The sequence below is a fragment of the Lagenorhynchus albirostris genome, chromosome 14 (assembly GCF_949774975.1).
Source record: "Lagenorhynchus albirostris chromosome 14, mLagAlb1.1, whole genome shotgun sequence".
Classification (NCBI taxonomy): Eukaryota; Metazoa; Chordata; class Mammalia; order Artiodactyla; family Delphinidae; genus Lagenorhynchus; species Lagenorhynchus albirostris.
In genome coordinates this window covers 24132771-24155112 of record NC_083108.1, presented here as the reverse complement: position 1 = coordinate 24155112, position 22342 = coordinate 24132771, and the positions used below count along the sequence as shown (strand labels likewise).

Genomic DNA, 22342 nt, shown 5'->3' with positions numbered 1-22342 from the left:
GAGACCTTCAAGATGGCAGAGGAGTAAGACGTGGAGATCACCTTCCTCCCCACAAATACATCAGAAATACAACCACATGTGGAACAACTCCTACAGAACACATACCGAACGCTGGCAGAAGACCTCAGACCTCCCAAAAGGCAAGAAACTCCCCACGTACCTGGGTAGGGCAAAAGAAAAAACCAAGACAAAGAATAGGGACAGGACCTGCACCCCTGGGAGGGAGCTGTGAAAGAGGAAAAGCTTCCACACACTAGGAAAGCCCCTTCGCGGGCAGAGACAGGGGTGCTGGGTGGGGGGAGCTTTGGAGCCACGGAAGAGAGCGTGACCCAGGGACAACCTCCCCGGGAGAACACACAGCGCACCTCAGGCTGTTGCAACATCATGCTGGCCTCTGCCGCCGCAGGCTCACCCCTCATTCCGTACCCCTCCCTCCCCCCAGCCTGAGTGAGCAAGAGCCCCCTAATCAGCTGCTCCTTTAACCCTGTCCTGTATGGGTGAAGAACAGACGCCCTCAGGCGACCTAAGCGCAGAGGTGGGGCCAAATGCAAAGCTGAGCCCCTGGGAGCTGTGCAAATAAAGAAGAGAAAGGGAAATCTCTCCCAGCAACCTCAGAAGCAGTGGATTAAATCTCCACAATCAACATGATGTACCCTGCATCTGTGGAACACCTGAATAGACAACAAATCATCCCAAAATTGAGACACTGGACTTTGGGAGCAACTGTAGACTTGGGGTTTGCTTTCTGCATCTAATTTGTTTCTGGTTTTATGTTTATCTTAGTTTAGTAATTAGAGCTTATTATTACTAGTAGATTTGTTCATTGATTTGGTTGCTCTCTTACTTTTTTTTTAATATATAGATAGATATATTTTTTTCCTTTTTGCTTTTTGTGAGTGTGTATGTGTATGCTTCTTTGTGTGACTGTGTCTGTATACCTTTGCTTTTACCATCTGTCTTAGGGTTCTGTTTGTCCATTTTTTTTGATATACTTTTTAGCACTTGTTATCATTGTTTTTTGGTTTCGTTGCTCTCTTCTTTGTTTTTTAATTACTTTTTAATTTTTCTATTTTTAATAATTTTTAATTTTCCATTTTAATAACTTTATTTTATTTTTCTGTCTTTCTTTCTTTTTTTCTCCCTTTTCTGCTGAGCCATGTGGCTGACAGTGTCTTCACGCTCCGGCCGGGTGTCAGGCCTGTGCCTCTGAGGTGGGAGAGCTGAGTTCAGGACACTGGTCTACAAGAGACCTCACAGCTCCATGTAATATCAAACAGCAAAAGCTATCCCAGAGATCTCCATCTCAATGCTAAGACCCAGCGCCACTCAACAACCAGCAAGCTACAATGCTGGACACCCTATGCCAAACAACTAGCAAGACAGGAACATAACCCCACCCACTAGCAGAGAGGCTGCCTAAAATCATAATAAGGTCACAGACACCCCAAAACACACCACCGGACATGGTCCTACCCACCAGAAAGACAAGATCCAGCCTCATCCATCAGAACACAGGCACCAGTCCCCTTCACCAGGAAGCCTACACAACCCACTGAACCAACCTTAGCCACTGGGGACAGACACCAAAAACAAAGGGAACTATGAACCTGCAGCCTGCGAAAAGGAGACGCCAAACACAGTAAATTAAGCAAAATGAGAAGACAAAGAAACACACAGCAGATGAAGGAGCAAGGTAAAAACCCACCAGACCAAACAAATGAAGAGGAAGTAAGCAGTCTACCTGAAAAAGAATTCAGAATAATGATAGTAAAGATGATCCAAAATCTTGGAAATAGAATGGAGAAAATACAAGAAACGTTTAACAAGAAACCAGAAGAACTAAAGAGCAAACAAGCAATGATGAACAACACAATAAATGAAATTAAAAATTCTCTAAAAGGAATCAATAGCAGAATAACTGAGGCAGAAGAACAGATAAGTAACCTGGAAGATAAAATAGTAAAATAGGAAATAACTAAAATAAAATAGGAAATAACTACTGCAGAAAGGGAGAAAAAAAGAAAAGACAGAAAAATAAAATAAAGTTATTAAAATGGAAATAACCAAATAACTAAATTAAAACAGGAAATAACTACTGCAGAGCAGAATAAAGAAAAAAGAATGAAAAGAATTGAGGACAGTCTCAGAGACCTCTGGGACAACATTAAATGCACCAACACTCGAATTATACGGGTCCCAGAAGAAGAAGACAAAAAGAAAGGGACTGAGAAAATATTTGAAGAGATTATAGTTGAAAACTTCCCTAATATGGAAAAGGAAATAGTCAATCAAGTCCACAAAGCACAGAGTCCCACACAGGATACATCCAAGGAGAAACAAGCCAAGATACATATTAATCAAACTATCAAAAACTAAATACAAAGAAAAAATATTAAAAGCAGCAAGGGAAAAACATCAAATAACATACAAGTGGGGCTTCCCTGGTGGCAGAGAGGTTAAGAATCTGCCTGCCAATGCAGGTGACACGGGTTTGAGCCCTGGTCCGTGAAGATTCTACATGCCACAGAGCAACTAAGCCCATGTGCCACAACTACTGAGCCTGCGCTCTAGAACCTGCAAGCCACAACTACTGAAGCCCGTGTGCCTAGAACCCGTGCTCTGCAACAAGAGAAGCCACTGCAATAAGAAGCCTGCACACTGCAATGAAGAGGCCCCCACTCACAGCAACTAAAGAAAGTCCACGAACAGCAACAGAGAAACAACACCGCCAAAAGTAAATAAATAAAATAAATAAATTTCTTTTAAAAAAAGAAAAATACAAGGCAATCCCCATAAGCTTAACAGCTGATCTTTCAGCAGAAATTCTGCAAGCCAGAAGGGAGTGGCAGGACATATTTAAAGTGATGAAAGGGAAAAACCTACAACCAAGATTACTCTACCCAGCAAGGATCTCATTCAGATTCAATGGAGAAATTAAAACCTTTACACACAAGCAAAATCTAAGAGAATCCAGCACCACCAAACCAGCTTTACAACAAATGCTAAAGGAACTTCTCTAGGCAGGAAACACAAGAGAAGGAAAAGACCTACAATAACAAACCCAAAACAATTAAGAAAATGGTAATAGGTACATACATATCGATAACTACCTTAAACGTAAATGGATTAAATGCTCCAACCAAAAGACACAGACTGGCTGAATGGATACAAAAAAACCCAGTATATATGCTGTCTACAAGAGACCCACTTCAGACCTAGGGACACATACAGACTGGAAGTGAGGGAATGGAAAAAGATATTCCATGCAAATGGAAATCAAAAGAAAGCTGGAGTAGCAATTCTCATATCAGACAAAATAGACTTTAAAATAAAGACAATTACAAGAGACAAAGAAGCACACTACATAATGATCACGGTATCAATCCAAGAAGAAGATATAACAACTGTAAATATTTATGGACCCAACACAGGAGCACCTCAATACATAAGGCAAATACTAACAGCCATAAAAGGGGAAATCGACAGTAACACATTCATAGTAGGGGACTTTAACACCCCACTTTCACCAATGGACAGATCATCCAAAATTAAAATAAATAAGGAAACAAAAGCTTTAAATGATACATTAAACAAGATGGACTTAATTGATATTTACAGGACACTCCATGCAAAGACAACAAAATACACTTTCTTCTCAAGTGTTCATGGAACACTCACCAGGATAGATCATACCTTGGGTGACAAATCAAGCCTTGGTGAATTTAAGAAAACAGAAATTGTATCAAGTATCTTTTCCAACCACAACGCTATGAGACTAGATATCAATTACAGGAAAAAAATTTGTAAAAAATACAAACACATGGAGGCTAAATACACTACTAAATAACCAAGAGATCAATGAAGAAATCAAAGAGGAAATCAAAAAGTACCTCAAAACAAATACAATGAAAACACAATGACCCAAAACCTATGGGATGCAGCAAAAGCAGTTCTAAGAGGGGAGTTTATAGCAATACAATCCTACCTCAAGAAACAAGAAACATCTCAAATAAACAACCTAACCTTACGCCTAAAGCAATTAGAGAAAGAAGAACAAAAAAACCCCAAAGTTAGCAGAAGGAAAGAAATCAATAAAGATCAGATGAGAAATAAATGAAAAAGAAATGAAGGAAACAATAGCAAAGATCAAGAAAACTAAAAGCTGGTTCTTTGAGATGAACAAAACTGATAAACCATTAGCCAGACTCATCAAGACAAAAAGGGAGAAGACTCAAATCAATAGAATTAGAAATGAAAAAGAGAAAGTAACAAATGCCACTGCAGAAATAGAAAGGATCATAAGAGATTACTACAAGCAACTATGTGCCAATAAAATGGACAAACTGCAAGAAATGGACAAATTCTTAGAAAAGCACAAACTTCTGAGCCTGAACCAGGAAGAAATAGAAAATATAAACAGACCAATCACAAACACTGAAAATGAGACTGTGATTAAAAATCTTCCAACAGGACTTCCCTGGTGGTGCAGTGGTTAAGAATCCTGCAATAGGATTCTGCAAGAACGGCCATCATCAAAAAATCTACAAAAAATAAATGCTGGAGAGGGTGTGGAGAAAAGGGATCACTCTTGCACTGCTGGTGGGAATGTAAATTGGTACAGCCACTATGGAGAACAGTATGGAGGTTCCTTAAAAAACTAAAAATAGAACTACCATATGACCCAGCAATGCCACTGCTGGGCATATACCCTAAGAAAACCATAATTCAAAAACAGTCATGTACCACAGTGTTCATCACAGCAGTATTTACAATAGCCAGGACATGGAATCAACCTAAGTGTCCATCGATAGATGAATGGATAAAGAAGATGTGGCACATATATACAATGGAATATTACTCAGCCATAAAAAGAAACAAAATTGAGTTACTTGTAATGAGGTGGATGGACCTAGAGTCTGTCATACAGAATGGAGTAAGTCAGAAAGAGAAAAACAAATACCATATGCTAACACATATATATGCAATCTAAAAAAAAAGTGGTTCTAAAGAACCTAGGGGCAGGACAGGAATAAAGACACAGACATAGAGAATAGACTTGAGGACACGGGGAGGGGGAAGGGTAAGCTGGGACGAAGTGAGAGAGTGGCATGGACATATATACACTACCAAATGTAAAATAGCTAGCTAGTGGGAAGCAGCCACATAGCACAGGGAGATCAGCTTGGTGCTCTGTGACCACCTAGAGGGGTTCACCCCTCTAGGAGGATGGGAGGGAGACATAAGAGGGAGGAGATATGGGGAGATTATATACATATATATATGTAGAGCTGATTCACTTTGTTGTAAAGCAGAAACTAACACACCATTGTAAAGCAATTATACTCTAATAAAGATGTTTAAAAACAAAAAGAAACTCTGAGGAAGGATTATTCTGGCAGCTCCCCTTAAACATAGAAGACACAAAGCAAGGTTAAAACATAGGACAGATTATCCATCAACTTGCCTATGTTAATTGTAAATAATATATTTATTACATTTACATTGTAAATAATGGCACTCAAACATAAAGTATGTGTTATTATCGCCCTCACTTTGAAAGTGCTTGAAAATGTGACTATATAGATCTGGTGATTCTTTTCTCAAAGATTAGCATGTATAATTTAATGTTGCATCTCTTTAGCCATTATTTGATACTTAGTCATTGATTGGTCTATGCTTCCGAATGGAGACTGTGTAGCATAATGACCAACAGAATTCATCTCTGGAGCTACATAAACCTGGTTTGAATCTGGTCCATGGCAGCTACTAGCCATGTAACCTTGGAATACCTCCCCAGGCCTGTTTTCTCACATACAGGAATAATAACAGTACCAACCCCACAGACTTGATGTGAGAACTAAATGAGGAAATGCGTCTAAGGAATGAGCCCAGCACCTGGCACACAGTAAGTGCTCAATAAATAGCTGCTAAATTAACGTTGCTGTTTACATTAGCCAAGCCTCTTAGCAGAACAAACATATTCTTTAGAATGCAAGGAGGATCCCTGAAAACAAAATCAGAGTGGTAACTGGAACCTAACAATGCTGAAGAGAAATGAAAGGTATTTATTTAAAAGAATTTATAAGAAAGTACAACAAACTGAAGTTTAAAAAACATTATGTGATGTGGGAAATACATAGAGTGGATATTTTTCAGCCTAAAAAGGAAGGAAATTCTGACATGTGCTACAACATGGATGAACCTTGAAAATACTATGCTAAGTGAAACAGGTCAGACACAAAAAGATAAATATTAAACGATTCCATTTATATGAGGTACCTAGAATAGGCAAATTCATAGAGACGGAAAGTAGAGTAGAGGTTACCATGGGCTGGAAAGTGGGGGGAATAGGGAGTTACTGTTTAATGGGTACAGAGTTTCAGTTTGAGATAATGAAAAACTTCTGGAAATGAGAGTCGTGATAACTGTAAAACACTGGGAACGTACTTAATGCCACTGAACTATACACTTAAAAGTGGTTAAAATGATATAATTTTATGTTATGTAAATTATACCACAATAAAACAAACTGAGTAAAATCTTTCCATATTATAGGAGAGTAAGTAAATTACAGCAGACTAAATTCCCCAAATACCAACATTAAAGCATGCTCGTCTCTGCAACACCGCACATCATAAAAAATCTTTACCATGGCCAAAAGTCCCTATGTAATTTGTTTCCTTGCTCACTGTTCTGCCACCCTGGCTGGCCTTTTTGCTATTTCTCTAACATGCAGAACTTGTTCCTGCTTCAAATCCTTTACATTTCCTGTTTCCTCTACCTGGTGGAATACTCTTTCCCCAGGACACGCAGGACTCTCTGATTTCACTAATGTCTGCTTAAATGCCGCTACCCCAGAGACCCTCTAGCTAAAGAAATTTCCCGCTGGTATTTGTTCCCATTCTATCACTCTTCATGACCTTGCTCTGCTTTATTTTTCAAAAATGACTTTATGTATTTATTTCTCTACTTGTTTATTGCCCATTCCTCCACTAAAATATAAGCTGCTTAAGAGCAGGGACCTTGCCCCTCATGTTCACTACAATGTTTCCAGCCCTTAAAAACAGTGCCTAACAAATGCGAGGCATTCTTTGGTAAATACATCTTAAAATATTCACATTTACAAAAAAGGAAATATATCAAATACATTAATTTTTATAAGTTACATAACAGTAATACAGTACAATCACATATTTATGGGGGGGAGGGAGACATAAATACACATGTCTATTATTAGGAATGTCCATTAAAAAAAAGTATGGAAAAACATATACCAAAATATCAACAGTGGTTATCTCTATACGATGATAATACAGGCCAATTTTCCCTTTTGTTTCTGTATTTTCTAACTTATATACAATGAAAGATTTGTGTGATTTAAAAAGAAAAAAAAAAAAAGACTATTTTACCAGCAAATCAACTACCAAGAACTCACTCCAGTTGTATAGTTAAGGATATGCACAAAGACTTGGCTACAAGGAATTGCAGCGTAGTTTTTTATATACAATCGGGAAAAATAAGAAACAAGCAAAATGTTCAACGATATGAATTATGGACATCTATAAGATAGAACATTCTACAACCATTTAAAATTATGTTGTATGAACATAATGACATGAGGAATATGTGAGTTAAAGAAAAAATGTGTGGAATATGATGCAAATGTTTTTAAATGAGAGAGAGAACTGACAACTTATACACCAAAAAGTTAACAAAGGTTACTTCTGATTAGTGTTATGTTTATCATTTTTACCTTCCTTGAGCTTTTCTGTATTTAAAGGTACTAAAGATGAACACACGTGACGTTGCAACTGAGAAAAATGAGTTTAGTGATTGTGTGACTGTACCAAAAGCTGCCTCTTGCCTTATTTGAGCACCATCTAGTGCTCAGTACACATAATACAATTCTCATTATGCAGTAAAGGCTTCTAAAAAGTAGCCTTTATATAAAGGACATGGAGTCTGCACAGAGACAAATATTACTATAGTCAGTGTTTGGCCTAATTTTTAAAACAGCTGAACAATTAATTCAAAAGAGTCATAGAATTTTCAATCAGAGGATAAAGCAGTCATCAGAAAATTGGTTAAATTTCTGCTATTCATTTTCAACCCTCAAATATTTTAGACTAACTCTCAAGACAGAGAGCCCTTGCACTTTTTTAAATTAATGGGTATTTATTCCTTGAAAGAAGAGGAAAGTCAGACACTTTACGTGCATTATGGTGTTTTATCCTCCCCACAAATCTATATACATGGTAGGTAATATTACTTCCGTTTTACAGAAGCATCAACAGGCTCGGTGAGAATTAAGTAGCTTGACTAAACTCACAGAGGTAATAAGCAGTAGAGCTGAGATGCAAGACAAAGTCAGTCTGGCTCCAAAATCTATGCTCCTCCTACCATGTTCCACTGTCTCCATTCTCTACACTTTGCCCAAAATCACCACACCTTTTGGCAAACTGATTCTCATTCTTGGTAAGCACACAAGCTGTCACTACATTGCTCATCACTGCTCTCAAATCTAGAATTCTAAGCTCATTAAGTATTAATGCTCAAGTCAAATATCAATTTAAAATAAAAGAGCTTTTAACGAATAGTGGCTGGAGGACTTCCCATTTCCTGTACAGGCAAAGAAATTCAGACCTTCATTACATGGTGGTTATGTCACTGCAGCTGCCTCCCATCTGGTTTCCCTTCCTGAGTTTCTCCTCTTTCCTCCTCTTTCCAATCTACCACTCACTCCACCCCAAAAGTAAACTCCTTAAAACAATGCTTTCACCAAATCCACTTTACAAGAACCCACAAGGAATCAATTCTAATCCTCAGCTTTCTAACCAGTGTGCCAAAAATGGGCAAGTGGACAGACTGTGATCTTCCCATTCAGTCCCCCGTGGTCAGAACCCCTGCACCCTCAGAGCCTCCAGGCCACCACATACATCTGACCAGCCTTATCAGTTTCCAAACAAACAAAAAACAAAAAAAAACCAAGAAATATGTTGGGAAGCACTTTCAGTGTTCCATAAATTCTGTTCCTGACCTATTATACTTGTTTCTCATGCTCTACCAACACAAACTGGAAGAATTAATGTAAGTCATTTGGCCATACTTCACTCACAGGACAGAAGTCAATTCTACCATACATATAAGGCTACTGCCATATTATATGTAATGGGTTACGTATAAGGCTATTGCTGTATTATTCAATATATGTAACAGGAAAACACTGGAAGCAATCCAAATGGTAAAGGTAAATGGCTACATCAATTCTGGTATGTTCAGCAATCAACAGACACTTTGGTTTCTTCCATACCTTGGCTGTTGTAAATATGCTGCAATGAACATAGGGGTGCATGTATCTCTTCTAACTAGTGTTTTCACTTTCTTTGGAAAAATACCCAGAAGGAAAATGGGTAGTTCTATTTTTACTTTTTGAGGAACCTCCATACTGTTTTCCATAGTGACCGTACCAACATACATTCCTGCCAACGGGGCACAAGGGTTTCCTTTTCTCCACATCCTCACCAACACGTATTTGTTGTCTTTTTGATGATAGCCATTCTGACAGATGTGAGGGGGTATCTCATTGTGGTTTTAATTTGCGTTGTGCTTTTAATTTGCATTTCCCTGATGATTAGTGGTATTGAATATCCTTTCATGTGTCTGATGGCTATCTGTACGTCTTCTTTGGAAAAATGTGTATTCAGGTTCTCTACCCATTTTTTAATCCAGTTATTTGTTTTTTGATGTTGAGTTGTATGAGTTGTTTGTTCATTTTGGATATTAAACCCTTATCTGATATATCATTTGCAAACATCTTCTTCCATTCAATAGACTGACTGCCTTTTCATTTTCTCAACGGTTTCCATTGCTATGCAAAAGCTTTTTAGTTTGATGTAGTCCCATTTGTTTATTTGTGCTTTTGTTTCCCCTGACTGAGGAGACATATCCAAAAAATATTGCTAGGAGCAATGTCAAAGAGTATATACTACCCATGTTATCTTCTAGGAGTTTTATGGTTTCAGGCCTTACATTAAATCTTTAATCCATTTTGAGTTTATTTTTGTATATGGTGTTAAAGAATGTTCTAATTTCATTCTTTTACATGGAGCTGTCCAGTTTTCCCAGCACCACTTACTGAAGAGATTGTCTTTTCTCCATTGTATATTCTTGCCTTCTTTGTTGTAGACTAATTGATCATAAGTGTGTGGGTTTATTTCTAGGCTCTCAATTCTGTTCCATTGATCTGTGTCTGTTTTTGTGCCAGTACCATGCTATTTTGATGACTGCAGCTTTGTAGTATAGTTTGAAATCAGGGAGTGTGTTATCTCCAGCTTTGTTCTTCTTTCTCAAGATCTTTTTGGCTATTCAGGATCTTGTGTGTTTCCATACAAATTTTAGAATTATTTGCTCTAGTTACGTGAAAAACACCATTGGTATTTTGATAAGGATTGCACTAAATCTATAGATTGCCTTTGGGAGTATGGTCATTTTAACAATATTAATTCTTCCAATCCGTAAGTAGGATATACCTTTCCATTTGTTTGTGTTGTCTTCCATTTCTTTCATCAATGTCTTACAGTTTTCTGAGTATAGGTCTTTTACCTCCTTGTTTAGATTTATTCCCAAGTGTTTTTTTTAATGCAATTGTAAATAGGATTATTTTCTTAATTTCTATTTGATAGTTCATTGTTAGTTCAAACACAACAGATTTCTGTATATTAGTTTTGTAACCTGCAGCTTTACTGAACTCATTTATTAGTTCTAATAGCTTTTTGGTGGTATCTTTAGAATTTTCTGTACATAGTATCATGTCATCTGCAAACAGTGACAGTTCTACTTCTTCCTTTCCAACCTGGATTCCTTTTATTTCTTTTTCTTGTATGACTTCTCTGGCTAGGACTTCCAATACTCTGTTGAATAAAAGTGGCAAGAGTGCACATCCTTTTCTTGTTCCTGATCTTATAGCAAACGCTTTCAATTTTTCACCATTGAGTATGATGTTAGATGTGGGCTTGTCATATATTAAGCTGAGTTATGTTCCCTCTATAGCTACACTTTGTTGAGAGTTTTTATCATAAATGGATGTTGAATTTTGTCAATTTTTCTGCATCTACTGAGATGATCATATGATTTAGTCTTCAATATGTTGATGTGGTATATCATATTGATTTGCAGATACTGAACCATCATCCTTGCATCCCTGGGATGAATTCCAATTGATCATGGTGTATGATCCTTTTAATGTACTGTTGAATTCAGTTTGCTAATATTTTGTTGAGAATTTTTGCATCAGTGATATTGACCTGTAATTTTCTTTTTCTTGTGGTCTTTTCTGGTTTTGGTATCTGGGTGACACTGGTCTCACAGAATGAGTTCAAGAGCATTTCTCTGCAATTTTATGGAATAGCTTGAGAAGGACAGGTGTTATTTCTTCCTTAAATGTTTGGTAGAATTCACCTGTGACGCCATCTGGTCCTGGACTTTTGTTTGTTGGCAGGTTTTGGATTACTGATTCAATTTCATTACTGGTAACTGGTCTACTCGTATTTTCTATTTACTCTTAATTCATTCTTGGAAGACTGTACACCCTAGGAATTAATCTGTTTCTTCTAGGTTGTCCATTATACTGGCATATAATTGTTCATAGTAATCTCTTATGATCCTTTGTATTTCTGTGCTGTCAGTTGTAACTGCCCTTTCATTTCTAATTTATATGGGTCCTCTCTTTATCTTGATGAGTCTGGCTAAAGGTTTATCCATTTTATTTATCTTTTCAAAGAATCAGCTCTTAGTTTCATTGATCTTTTCTATTGTTTTTCTAGCCTCTACTTCATTTATTTCTGCTCTGGTCTTTGTTATTTCTTTCCTTCTACTAACCTTGGGTTTTGCTTCTTTTTATAGTTCCTTTAGGCATAAGGTTAGATTGTTTGAGATTTTTCTTGTTTCCTGGGGTAGGCCTGTATCTCTCTATAAACTTCCCTCTTAGAATTGCTTTTGCTACACCCCATAGATTTTGGATGATCGTGTTTCTGTTTTCATTTGTCTCCAGGTTTTTTCTTTCCTCTTTGAAATCTTCAGTGACCCAACAGTTGTTTAGTAGCATATTGTTTACCCTCCACACGTTTGGGGTTTTCTGCAGGTTTTTTTTTTCTTGTAACTGATCTCTAATCTCATATTGCCGTGGTTAGAAAATATGCTTGGTATGATTTCAATTTTCTTAAATTTACTGAGGCTTGTTTTGTGCCCTAGCATGTGATCTATCCTAGAGAATGTCCCATGTGGACCTGAAGGTGTATTCTCATGCTTTGGGATGGAATATATATAATAAACATATATCATCTGGTCTAATATGTCATTTGGACCAGAGTTTCCTTACTGATTTTGTCTGGATGATCTGTCCATTGATGTGAGTGGGGTGTTAAAGTCCCCCACTATTGCTGTGTTCCTGTCAATTTTTCCCTTTATGTTTCTTAACTGCTTTATGTATTTAGGTGTTCCTATATTGGGCACATATATATATTTACAATTGTATATCTTCTTGTTGTATTGATCCTTTGATCATTATGTAACGTACTTGTCTCTTGTTACAGTCTTTGTTTTAAAGTCTATTTTGTCTGATATAAGTACTGCTACCCCTTTCTTTTTGTTTCCATTTGCATGGGATAACTTTTCCATCCTTTCACTTTCAGTCTGTGTCTTTAGATCTGAAATGAGTCTCTTGTAGGCAGCATATAGATGGGTCTTGCTTTTGTATCCCTTCAGCCACTCTATGTCTTTTGACTGGATCATTTAGTCTATTTACATTTAAAGTAATTATTGATAGGTATGTACTTATTGCTATTTTGTTAATCATTTTCTGGTCGTTTTTGTAGTTTTTGTTCCTTTCTTCTACCTTTAGTGTTTAGATTCCTTTCTCTTTTTTCGTGTGCATCTATTATAGATTTTTGGTTTGTGGCTACCATGAGATTTATATATAACTATACATATAAACTATATATACATAGTTTAGTGTTTTGACATCATATTTAACACCTTTTTGTTTCATGTATCCCTTAACTACTTATTGTGGATATAGATGATTCTACTACCTTTGTCTTTAGCACAGTTTTGTTTTTTGGTTTTGCTGCTATATTTAGTATGAAATCAGTCATATAAGTAATTTTTAAACATTTTATTAAGACAAACAGTATATTACTTAAACTTTACTCTTGAATTAATATTTATCTATATATCTATTTATTTATTTATGGCTGCGCTGGGTCTTTGTTGCTGTGCACAGGCTTTCTCTAACTGCAGCCAGTGGGGGCTTCTCTTGTTGTGGAGCACGGGCTCTAGGCACGCAGGATTCAGCAGTTGTGGCTCGCGGGCTCTCGAGTGCAGGCTCAGTAGCTGTAGCACACAGGCTTAGTTGCTCCACAGCATGTGGGATCTTCCTGGACCAGGGCTTGAACCCATGTCCCCTGCACTGGCAGGCAGATTCTTAACCACTGAGCCACCAGGGAAGTCCCTACTCTTGAATTAACCTTGATTTTATTTCAGACCTTTGCTTCACAAGGAATTTTAGTAAGGTGAAAAGTTAAAAACTATTGAAGAATCTAAAGATTTTTCAACCATGCTTGGAAACTATAACAAAATCTGGTTATTCTAGTGCCAAAAAACAGTTTATAGTAAGGAAGGATTAGATTAGTCCTGAAGGACTTAGTGCTTCTAAAAAAACTGGCAGCCATCAATTTTTGGCTGCACTTGAAGACAGCACATACAGGATCCAAGGAATTCCAGGAGTGAGCAATCTCAGAAATGTCTGGATTCAGAGTCTTCCCTAAAGATATTCCTCTTAGTCTTGAATAATTCATAAACTAGGTAATTCCATCCCTGACTGTCAATGAGGTGCTGGCACCTTCTACCTCAAGGCCTGCTCAATGTCAAGGTTCACACATCAAATACCAGACTGAGGAGCTGGGGTGGGGGGTGGGGGCCTCAAAAAAAGTGACAAAAGTGCCAAAAGCATATGCACCACCACAAACGAAGCTTCTCTGGATAGTCTGAATAGCCACCCATGCCCCCACAATGTACAGTTTACTCACTTTACAGCTTTTTATACTTTCTAAGATTCCTTTATACTTTTCTCTATAAACTAGGATGAATTAAGAAAAAGAAATGACATCAAAAAGAATAAACACATGAGAACAGCAAAGGATCTTTGAGAAAAAGCAGTAATTAGCAAAACAAACTATAAAGTCATAATAATTCAAACTGCAAGGCACCAGCACAAGTATGTAAAACTTAGAAAGAAATAGACAAAAATGGCTAACAAATTATTCCCATCACTATTTCTTGAGAAGTTCATCCCTTCCCCAATGCTCTGAATTGCCAGCTTTGCATAAATCAAGTACATGTACACACACACACACACACACACACACACACCTTCCTTCCCTTCTTCAGAGTACTTTAGCTATTATTAGTTTTTTTTCTTTCCCATGCAAATTTTAAAATGCGCTTATCAAGATCTCCTCACCCACCCCCTCAAAAAAGCTGTTGGAATTTTAATTGGAATTGCCTTCAATCTACAGGTCAATTTGGAAACAACTGACACTTTTACAATTCTTAATCCTTAAACATGGTATACATCACCATTTAGTTAAGTCTTCTTTAATGTCTTTTGGAAGAGCATATATAGATTGTACTACAGTTTACATAAGTGAAAAGAAAATTTATTTTGGATAATAAATAATGTTCTCTTTATATGCCCTTTTTTCTCTAAGTCTTATTACTACATGAGCAGTGATACTCAATGACGATTCCTTCAGGATTAACAAAATGGTTTCAAAACTTGCTGACACTACAGCTCATATCCAGTTTGACCTCTCCCACCAATCCACAACCACCTTTAATTTTCCAAGGATCTCAGAAGCAGTAGTATGTATCCACTTCCCATAATATACAACTAATCCACATTATCACAAAAACTGCAAACTAAGCCAACCTTGTAAAGTCCAATCCAACTATATCCAAAAGTCAGAAATTAAAATGTATTGCCAAAATATATAAACAATTCACAAAAAGGAAATACCAATAATCCTTAATCCTTAAACATATAAAAATAAACATAACCTTGATTGTTAAAAGACCACAACACACATACACATATATTTTATTTACATATATCAATATTTATATATTTTTAAAATTCATACTCAAGAGAGATAGCCCTTCCAACCCTGGGGTCAGGGGAAAGGGGAAATACAGACTTATTTATCACTATTACACCATTTTCGTTACTGAAAATCAGTAGAGGAAAAGAATTAAGTGTTTACCCTTATTAATAATGTAGTAAAAACAATGTTTTATATATCCTAATTCATGAAAGCACTCCTTCACAGGAGAATTCCAGTTAATAAATGTACAAGAAATGACCAAATTAAAAATACTACCATTTTGGAATCTCTTATGAAACAGGTGATTCAGACCAAAATCATCAATGGATGCTAAAACACACTCAAACCTCTGATCAGTCTTAGCATGATAACTGATATAAACCCACACATTTTCTGTAACCTAATGAAATACAATATAAGGTACCTAGTATCACTTATGAAATACTCTTACCAAAAATGTTTAACCCAAATTTTATCAAGCCTTTAAATCTGATGTCCAATTTATAGAAAATACAGTAAATAAAAAAACAAAATATGAGAAGCAATCAGGTAGGTCTAGAAGGTGGAACATTCTACAGAAAAACTGACCCAGTTTGTTAAAAGAAAAAAAAAAAGTAACGGCATAGGGGAAAAAACAGTGGCAGGAGTTGGGGAGTACATACCTCTATTCGAGATTAAAGACAGAAGAAATGTAACTACCTTATTGCAATGTATTGCAATGCAATGTATACACCTTATTTATTTCCTAATTGTAACAAATGAACTACAAAACGACTAGGGAAATTTGAAAATGGACTGGGTAAGAGGAATTATTGTTAACTTTGTAAGGTGTGATAACGGTATTACAGTTATAAAAGAAAATGTCCATATTTTAATTTACTTTAAAAAACCCTAAAAAATAGATGAAGTAAATATGGAAATAATCCAAATGGCTATTAACTGATGAATGGGTAAAGAAAAGATGGTATATTCATACAAAGGAATCTCACTCAGAAATAAAAAGGAATGAAATATTGATACATGTTGTAACATATCACACTCAAAGATTCCAGGGACTAGGACACAGGTATCTTTAGGGGGCCATTATTCAGTCTACATAATAAAGCTGTTAAAAACAAATAAATAAAAATGTTTAAAATCTAGATACTGAGTAATGGGAATTCAATATTCTAGTCACTCTACATAATTACGTGTCTGTCAGTTTTTATAATAAATGAGATATTGGTTTTCACCTACCAAATTGACAAAGGCCAAAGAATCTAAAAATGCATTAAACTGACAAAGGGGTGGGGAAGCAGACCTTCTCATACATTGCTGGTAGGAGTGTTAATTGGTACAACTTCCATGGAGCAGTTTGGCAAATTACAAATGCACATATACTTTGACCCAGCAATGCTACTTTGAGGAATTTATACTGGAGATTTATTTGTATGCTTGAAAAATTATGTATGCAGCATTATCTGTTATAACAAGAAATTAGAAACAATCTAAATGTCCATATATGAAAAACCAATTTCATATAATCTATGCACACTCTGCAGTCATTTAAAAGAATAAGGCAGTTGCATATATGCATATACATATGTTTTACTTAACTGTGGGGAAAAAAAGCAAGGGACAGCAAGCAAAAACAAAAAAGAAAGGTATGTGTAGTATGCTACCATTTGTGTTTAAACAGTTTTGTAAAACTACATGAAATAATATGGTTTTACTACCTCTGGAAGCATTCAAAAGAAACTGCTACCAGGAATTATCTCTGGGCAAGGGAGGTGGCTGAGTGGGGGAAAGGAAAAAGAAAAACTTATTTCCTCCTTTTCATACTTTTTGAATTTTCTACTGGTACATATACAACAAATGGAGGGGCAGACAGATCATTAAAATAAAAAAAAATTTTTTTAAATCAGCATACCACACAAGCTTATGTGGCCCTTGATACAAATTTTCAATCTCCAAGTACACTCTTACCTGCTAGTTGGTGCAGGGAAAGAAAATGACAGTAGCTGATTCCAGAACGGGTCATTCTCAGAGACAGATTCTGTGCCTGATAACTTTTTTAAGTACTCATTTTTAGGAAGATCACCAATTCTGCTGCTATTCGATCCCATCTTTTAATCTGGTAGATAACTTGTCCTTAAACCTTCATTTCCACAAGACAACCTATAAAGAATGAAAAGAAATTTCAAACGTGTTCAAAGTAATCATCATACTTTTCTTACCCTTGACCTAAATGTAAGAAACTCTAAACCTAGTAAAAGAAATCATACCTCTCTTTATTTTTAAATATATTAGACATCAGATACAAAGTTATACAAGGCGAAAAATGAGGCTAAAATCTGTCTTAGCCAACATAACACAAAATCCCAATCTATACTTGTAGATCTTAGAATGGGCATACCTCTGCCCAAGAAAATGTCTCAAAGCAAATTCATAACAATGATAACTTATTTAAAAATAGTCTAAAACAATGGTGCTAAAGAAATAGAGACTGGATGGCTTGAATGTGCTAAGGGCAGAAAATTGTTCAAGTAGTTACCATGTGCTACCTACACTTATTAAAGTGAAAGGGCTCCCAATTCCAAAGGAGTCACACACAGTGCCTCTCATCCTGCTGTAATGCACATATACTTCTTGCTGGCATTCTTAGTCTCCTAAATCATGAGCTGTTGTGTTTTGCTGGGGTTTTTTTTTTTAAATAAGAACTATCTTATTCATCTTTCTAGATGTCTACATTAGCATATAACAGGCATTCTCTAAACAGCATTATGTTGAAGGAAGGAATGAGTGTAAATAAATTATTACTGTCTTCATTATTTGTTGTGCTTGGTCACGAAGGGGAAAACTAACAGATCAGTTACAAAATGAATCACAGTCTTCATCAAATTGCACGTAACATAGTTCAAGATCATGTTTTACCTCAACTTGTTCAGAAAAAGTCTCTCACTGACAATAAAATAATGAAGAATAAATTAAACTAAATTAAAATTACCATCACAGGGACTTTCCTGGTAGCGCAGTGGTTAAGAATCCACCTGCCAATGCAGGGGACACGGGTTTAAGCCCTGGTCCGGGAAGATCCCACATGCCACGGAGCAACTAAGCCCATGCGCCACAACTACTGAACCTGCACTCTAGAGCCCAAGAGCCACAACTACTGAAGCCCGCGCGCCTAGAGCCTGTGCTTCGCAACAAGAGAAGCCACTGCAATGAGAAGACTGCACACCACAACAAAGAATAGCCCCCGCTCACCACGACTAGAGAATGCCCGCGCACAACAACGAAGACCCAACGCAGCCAAAAATTAATTAATTAATTAATTTTTTTAAAAAAAAGATTACCATCACAATGAAAGGAAACTACATGGGTTCGGTGGCTAAAGGAAGCTCAGGTTACAAGAGAATTTACATTAGTAGTGACTTACTTTCTCACCTACGTCCCTCCTCATTCCACAAAGACATCGAAGCCAAGATCAGAATTTGGAAGCACGTCTTCCACATTCCCTTTGGAACTCCGGGACTGGCTTGAGCTGCTTGAGGCTTCCCCAATGCACATGGACAGCTGGGCCTTCTGAATATGAGAGGGAAATACTGATCTGGCTTCTTATCACCTGCCCCTGAACTCAAGGCCACACACTACTTTCCTCCTCCTTAATCATGGGGACAGGGACCCCAACACTAGCTGACTCCAACTCAGACTTCATATCAAGCCAACAGTCAATCATAACTCTAGATTTCAGTTTAATGTCTCAAGTAATTATTGAGCCCAATTAGAAAATGCTATAAAGAAATATTCTGAAATATATAAAGTCCTTACTTGTCATACCCTATTCCAAAGCTACTTTATACCTTTTAAGTTATTTAAAATTAAAAATTTTAATATCTTAGCAATGAGATATAATACACTAGTGAAAATTAACTAGAGCTACAATTACCAACATGGACACATCTCAAAAACAAATTATTTTTTAAAGAAAGCGATAGAGGGACTTCTCTGGTGGTCCAGTGGTTAAGAATCCGCCTTCCAATGCAGGGGACGAGGGTTCGATCCCTGGTCAGGGAACTAGGATACCACATGCTGCGGGGCAACTAAGCCCGTGTGCCACGACTACCGAGCTCACACACCTCAACTAGAGTCTGTGTGCCGCAAACTGCAGAGCCCACGTGCCCTGCAGCCTGCGTACCACAACAAGAGGAGAGAAAAACCCACACACCAGAACTGGAGAGAACCCTGCTCGCCACAACGATGAGCCCGCGCACCACAAAGATCCCGCATGCCTCAACGAAGATCCTGCATGCCGCAACTAAGACCCAACACAGCCAAAAATAAATAAATAATAAATAAATCTTTTTTTAAAAAAGTAAAGAGGTGGATAAAGATATACCATGCTAACACTAATCAAAAGAAAGCAGGGGGCTTCCCTGGTGGCGCAGTGGTTGAGAGTCCGCCTGCCGATGCAGGGGATATGGGTTCGTGCCCCGGTCTGGGAAGATCCCACATGCCGCGGAGCGGCTGGGCCCGTGAGCCATGGCCGCTGAGCCTGCGCGTCCGGACCCTGTGCTCCGCAACGAGGGAGGCCACAACACTGAGAGGCCTGCGTACCAAAAAAAAAAAAAAAAAAGAAAGAAAGCAGGAAGAGTTTTATTAATTTTAGACACAGCCAACTTCAGAGCAAGGAAACTTATCAGGGATAAAGGCCATTATATAATGATAAAGGAGTCAGTTCTCCAAGAAGACATAACAGTACTTACTGTGTATCCACCTAACAACAGACCATCAAAATATGTGAGGCAAAAACCAATAGAACTGCAAGGAGAAAACAATGAATCCACTATGATAGCTGGAGACTTTCACGCTCCACTATCAGAAATGGTCAGATCCAATAGGCAGAAAATCAGTAAGGATAAAGCTGATGTCAACACCACCATCAATCAACTGGATATAACTGACATCTTTAGCTGCTTCATCCAACAACAGCAGAACATACGTTCTTCTCAAGCTCACATTAAATATTTACCAAGATAGACCACATTCTGGGCCATAATACACATCTTAAATTTAAAGAAGAGAAATTATAAAATGCTTTGAGTGCCCAAAACCAATAAGCTGGGGATAGAGAAGCAAATCAGAGGACCCCATGCGGAACGATTCGGACAAATGCAGAATACAGGTGATGAGCAAGTTCATTTGTGGGACTGGAAAAGTTCTGAATCCTCATTGTGGTGGTGGTTACCTGAATCTATACATGTGATAAAATTGCACAGAACTATATGCACAAAAGAAAAAAAAATGAGTCCATGTAAAAAGTGGAGAAATAGTATAGTCTGCAGTCTATTCTGTGCTGTCAATATCAGTTTCCTGGTTTTGATAATGTACCATAGTTATATTAACCTTAGGGAAAGCTGGGTGAAAGGTACATGGAATTTCTCCACACTGTTTTTGCAACTTTTTATGAGTCTACAATTATTTCAAAATAAAGTTTTTTAAAATAAAAACAAAATCAAACCCAAAAATCGAATCTATATGTCCAAGAAAGGTGCCAACAAATCAGACTAACAGCTATTTTCTATCACAACCACTAAGTTTATTTTTACATATGAAATTAATTCATCACCTATATTATCACATGAGATGATTAGGATCTCACATTTATTTTACTTGGTGTCCTGGAATGCTCTTTCACTTAGTTTCCCTAAATAAATCTTATTTAAAACTGAACTTTTTCAATAAAAGCAAAATAAGTCATGGTCCTTTGGGGATTCCACACTAACTTCATAGCTTGGGAGGATACAACAGATTTTGCCCTCTACCACCTACTTAAAAGAACTATTTCCTTTTTATCAAACCTTCCAAATTATTTTATTTGTCTAATAATCCCTGCAATTCTTGGATATGCCTCAAAGAAATTTTTTAAGAACAAAAAAGACAGCCACAACTTGTTTATAAGTCCTCTGTTTATCGGGGGGAACCCATGCTAATTAGCGGTTAGCATTGTGGGCCTAACAACAGTATATTGGATAAACACCTAAGTGTGTGGATCAAAATCGTTAGGTAAGAGAGTGCTGGTTTACTGGCAATAAGCACTTTAATTATGGTTTCCCTTGGCTCTGCCATGGACTCAATTTCCTTTCTCTTTGCTTCATTAAAATTAACAGAATAAAAATGGCACCAGATAAAAAGAAATGAGAACCAGAGCAAATTGTTCTCAATTAAACAAACGAGTATTTTACTTTTCTTGTGGTGCCTTAAAAGCAATCGATGAAAAATTTACTTTGGGAGTTTAATAAGGTCCATAAATGCTGAATTTTCAAAAGAACAGAATTCCATCCCACCTCTCCTAAATAAGGCAACAATGAGACTATCATCACAGAGTCTATTAATGAAAATTTAAGTCAGACTTGATTTATTTATACTTTATTTTTTAATCAGTAATGCACCTGGTACAAAATACAAAGGGTTCAAAGGGTATAGAGTAAAAAGTCTCTCTCCCATCCCTACTCCTAACCATCTGGTTTCTCAACTCAGAGAAAATATTACTGGTTGCTTGGATATCATTCCACAGATTTTCTATGTATATACAAACACATATTTTCTCCTTTTTACACAAACCATAACACCCTATATATGCCTCTTTACTTTGCTTTTCCCAGTTAATATATACTAGAAATCATTACATATATGTATATAAAGCACTTCATTTATTTTTACAACTCTAACATTCCAGTTTTTAATTCCATAAATCCCGTATCGATGGACATTTAAGTAGCTTATGATCTTTCGCTATTACAAATCGTTCTCCAGTAAGTATCCAGTACATATTTCACACGTGTATCAGTATATAGGTACAATGAATCCAGGGAAACAGAATTGGTGGGTCAAAGATTATGTGCATTTCTAACTTTGGTAGATACTGCTGAAGAGTAGCAGAATATGTCACCTCAAAATCTGCCACTTTATTTTGAGCTGTAGGCACTTGAAAAATAGCAAATGCAGGGTGAGGCCTTCTCTGAACTCTCCTTATCTGCCTAAAGACAGATTCTCCAAAAGGAACTCCCATTATCATAAATTATAAATTAAGCAGTTTCATCAACCAGGGAATACTGACTCTTATCACAAGAGCGCCTAGAAGTTGACACAACACTGAGACTAACTTTGTCACAAACTATCATACCTCTCATCTATTCTTCTAA

General features: G+C 36.9%; 1 protein-coding gene across 1 annotated transcript in view; it reads right to left on the bottom strand.

The window, feature by feature from the left end:
- Positions 1 to 22342, bottom strand: part of DYM (dymeclin) — a 372708-nt gene that overhangs the window by 334371 nt on the left and 15995 nt on the right. The window contains exon 2 of the mRNA XM_060122074.1: positions 17124 to 17315. Within this exon, the coding sequence (XP_059978057.1) occupies positions 17124 to 17263 (140 nt within the window). The 5' untranslated portion in view covers positions 17264 to 17315. The remainder of the gene's footprint in view (positions 1 to 17123; positions 17316 to 22342) is intronic.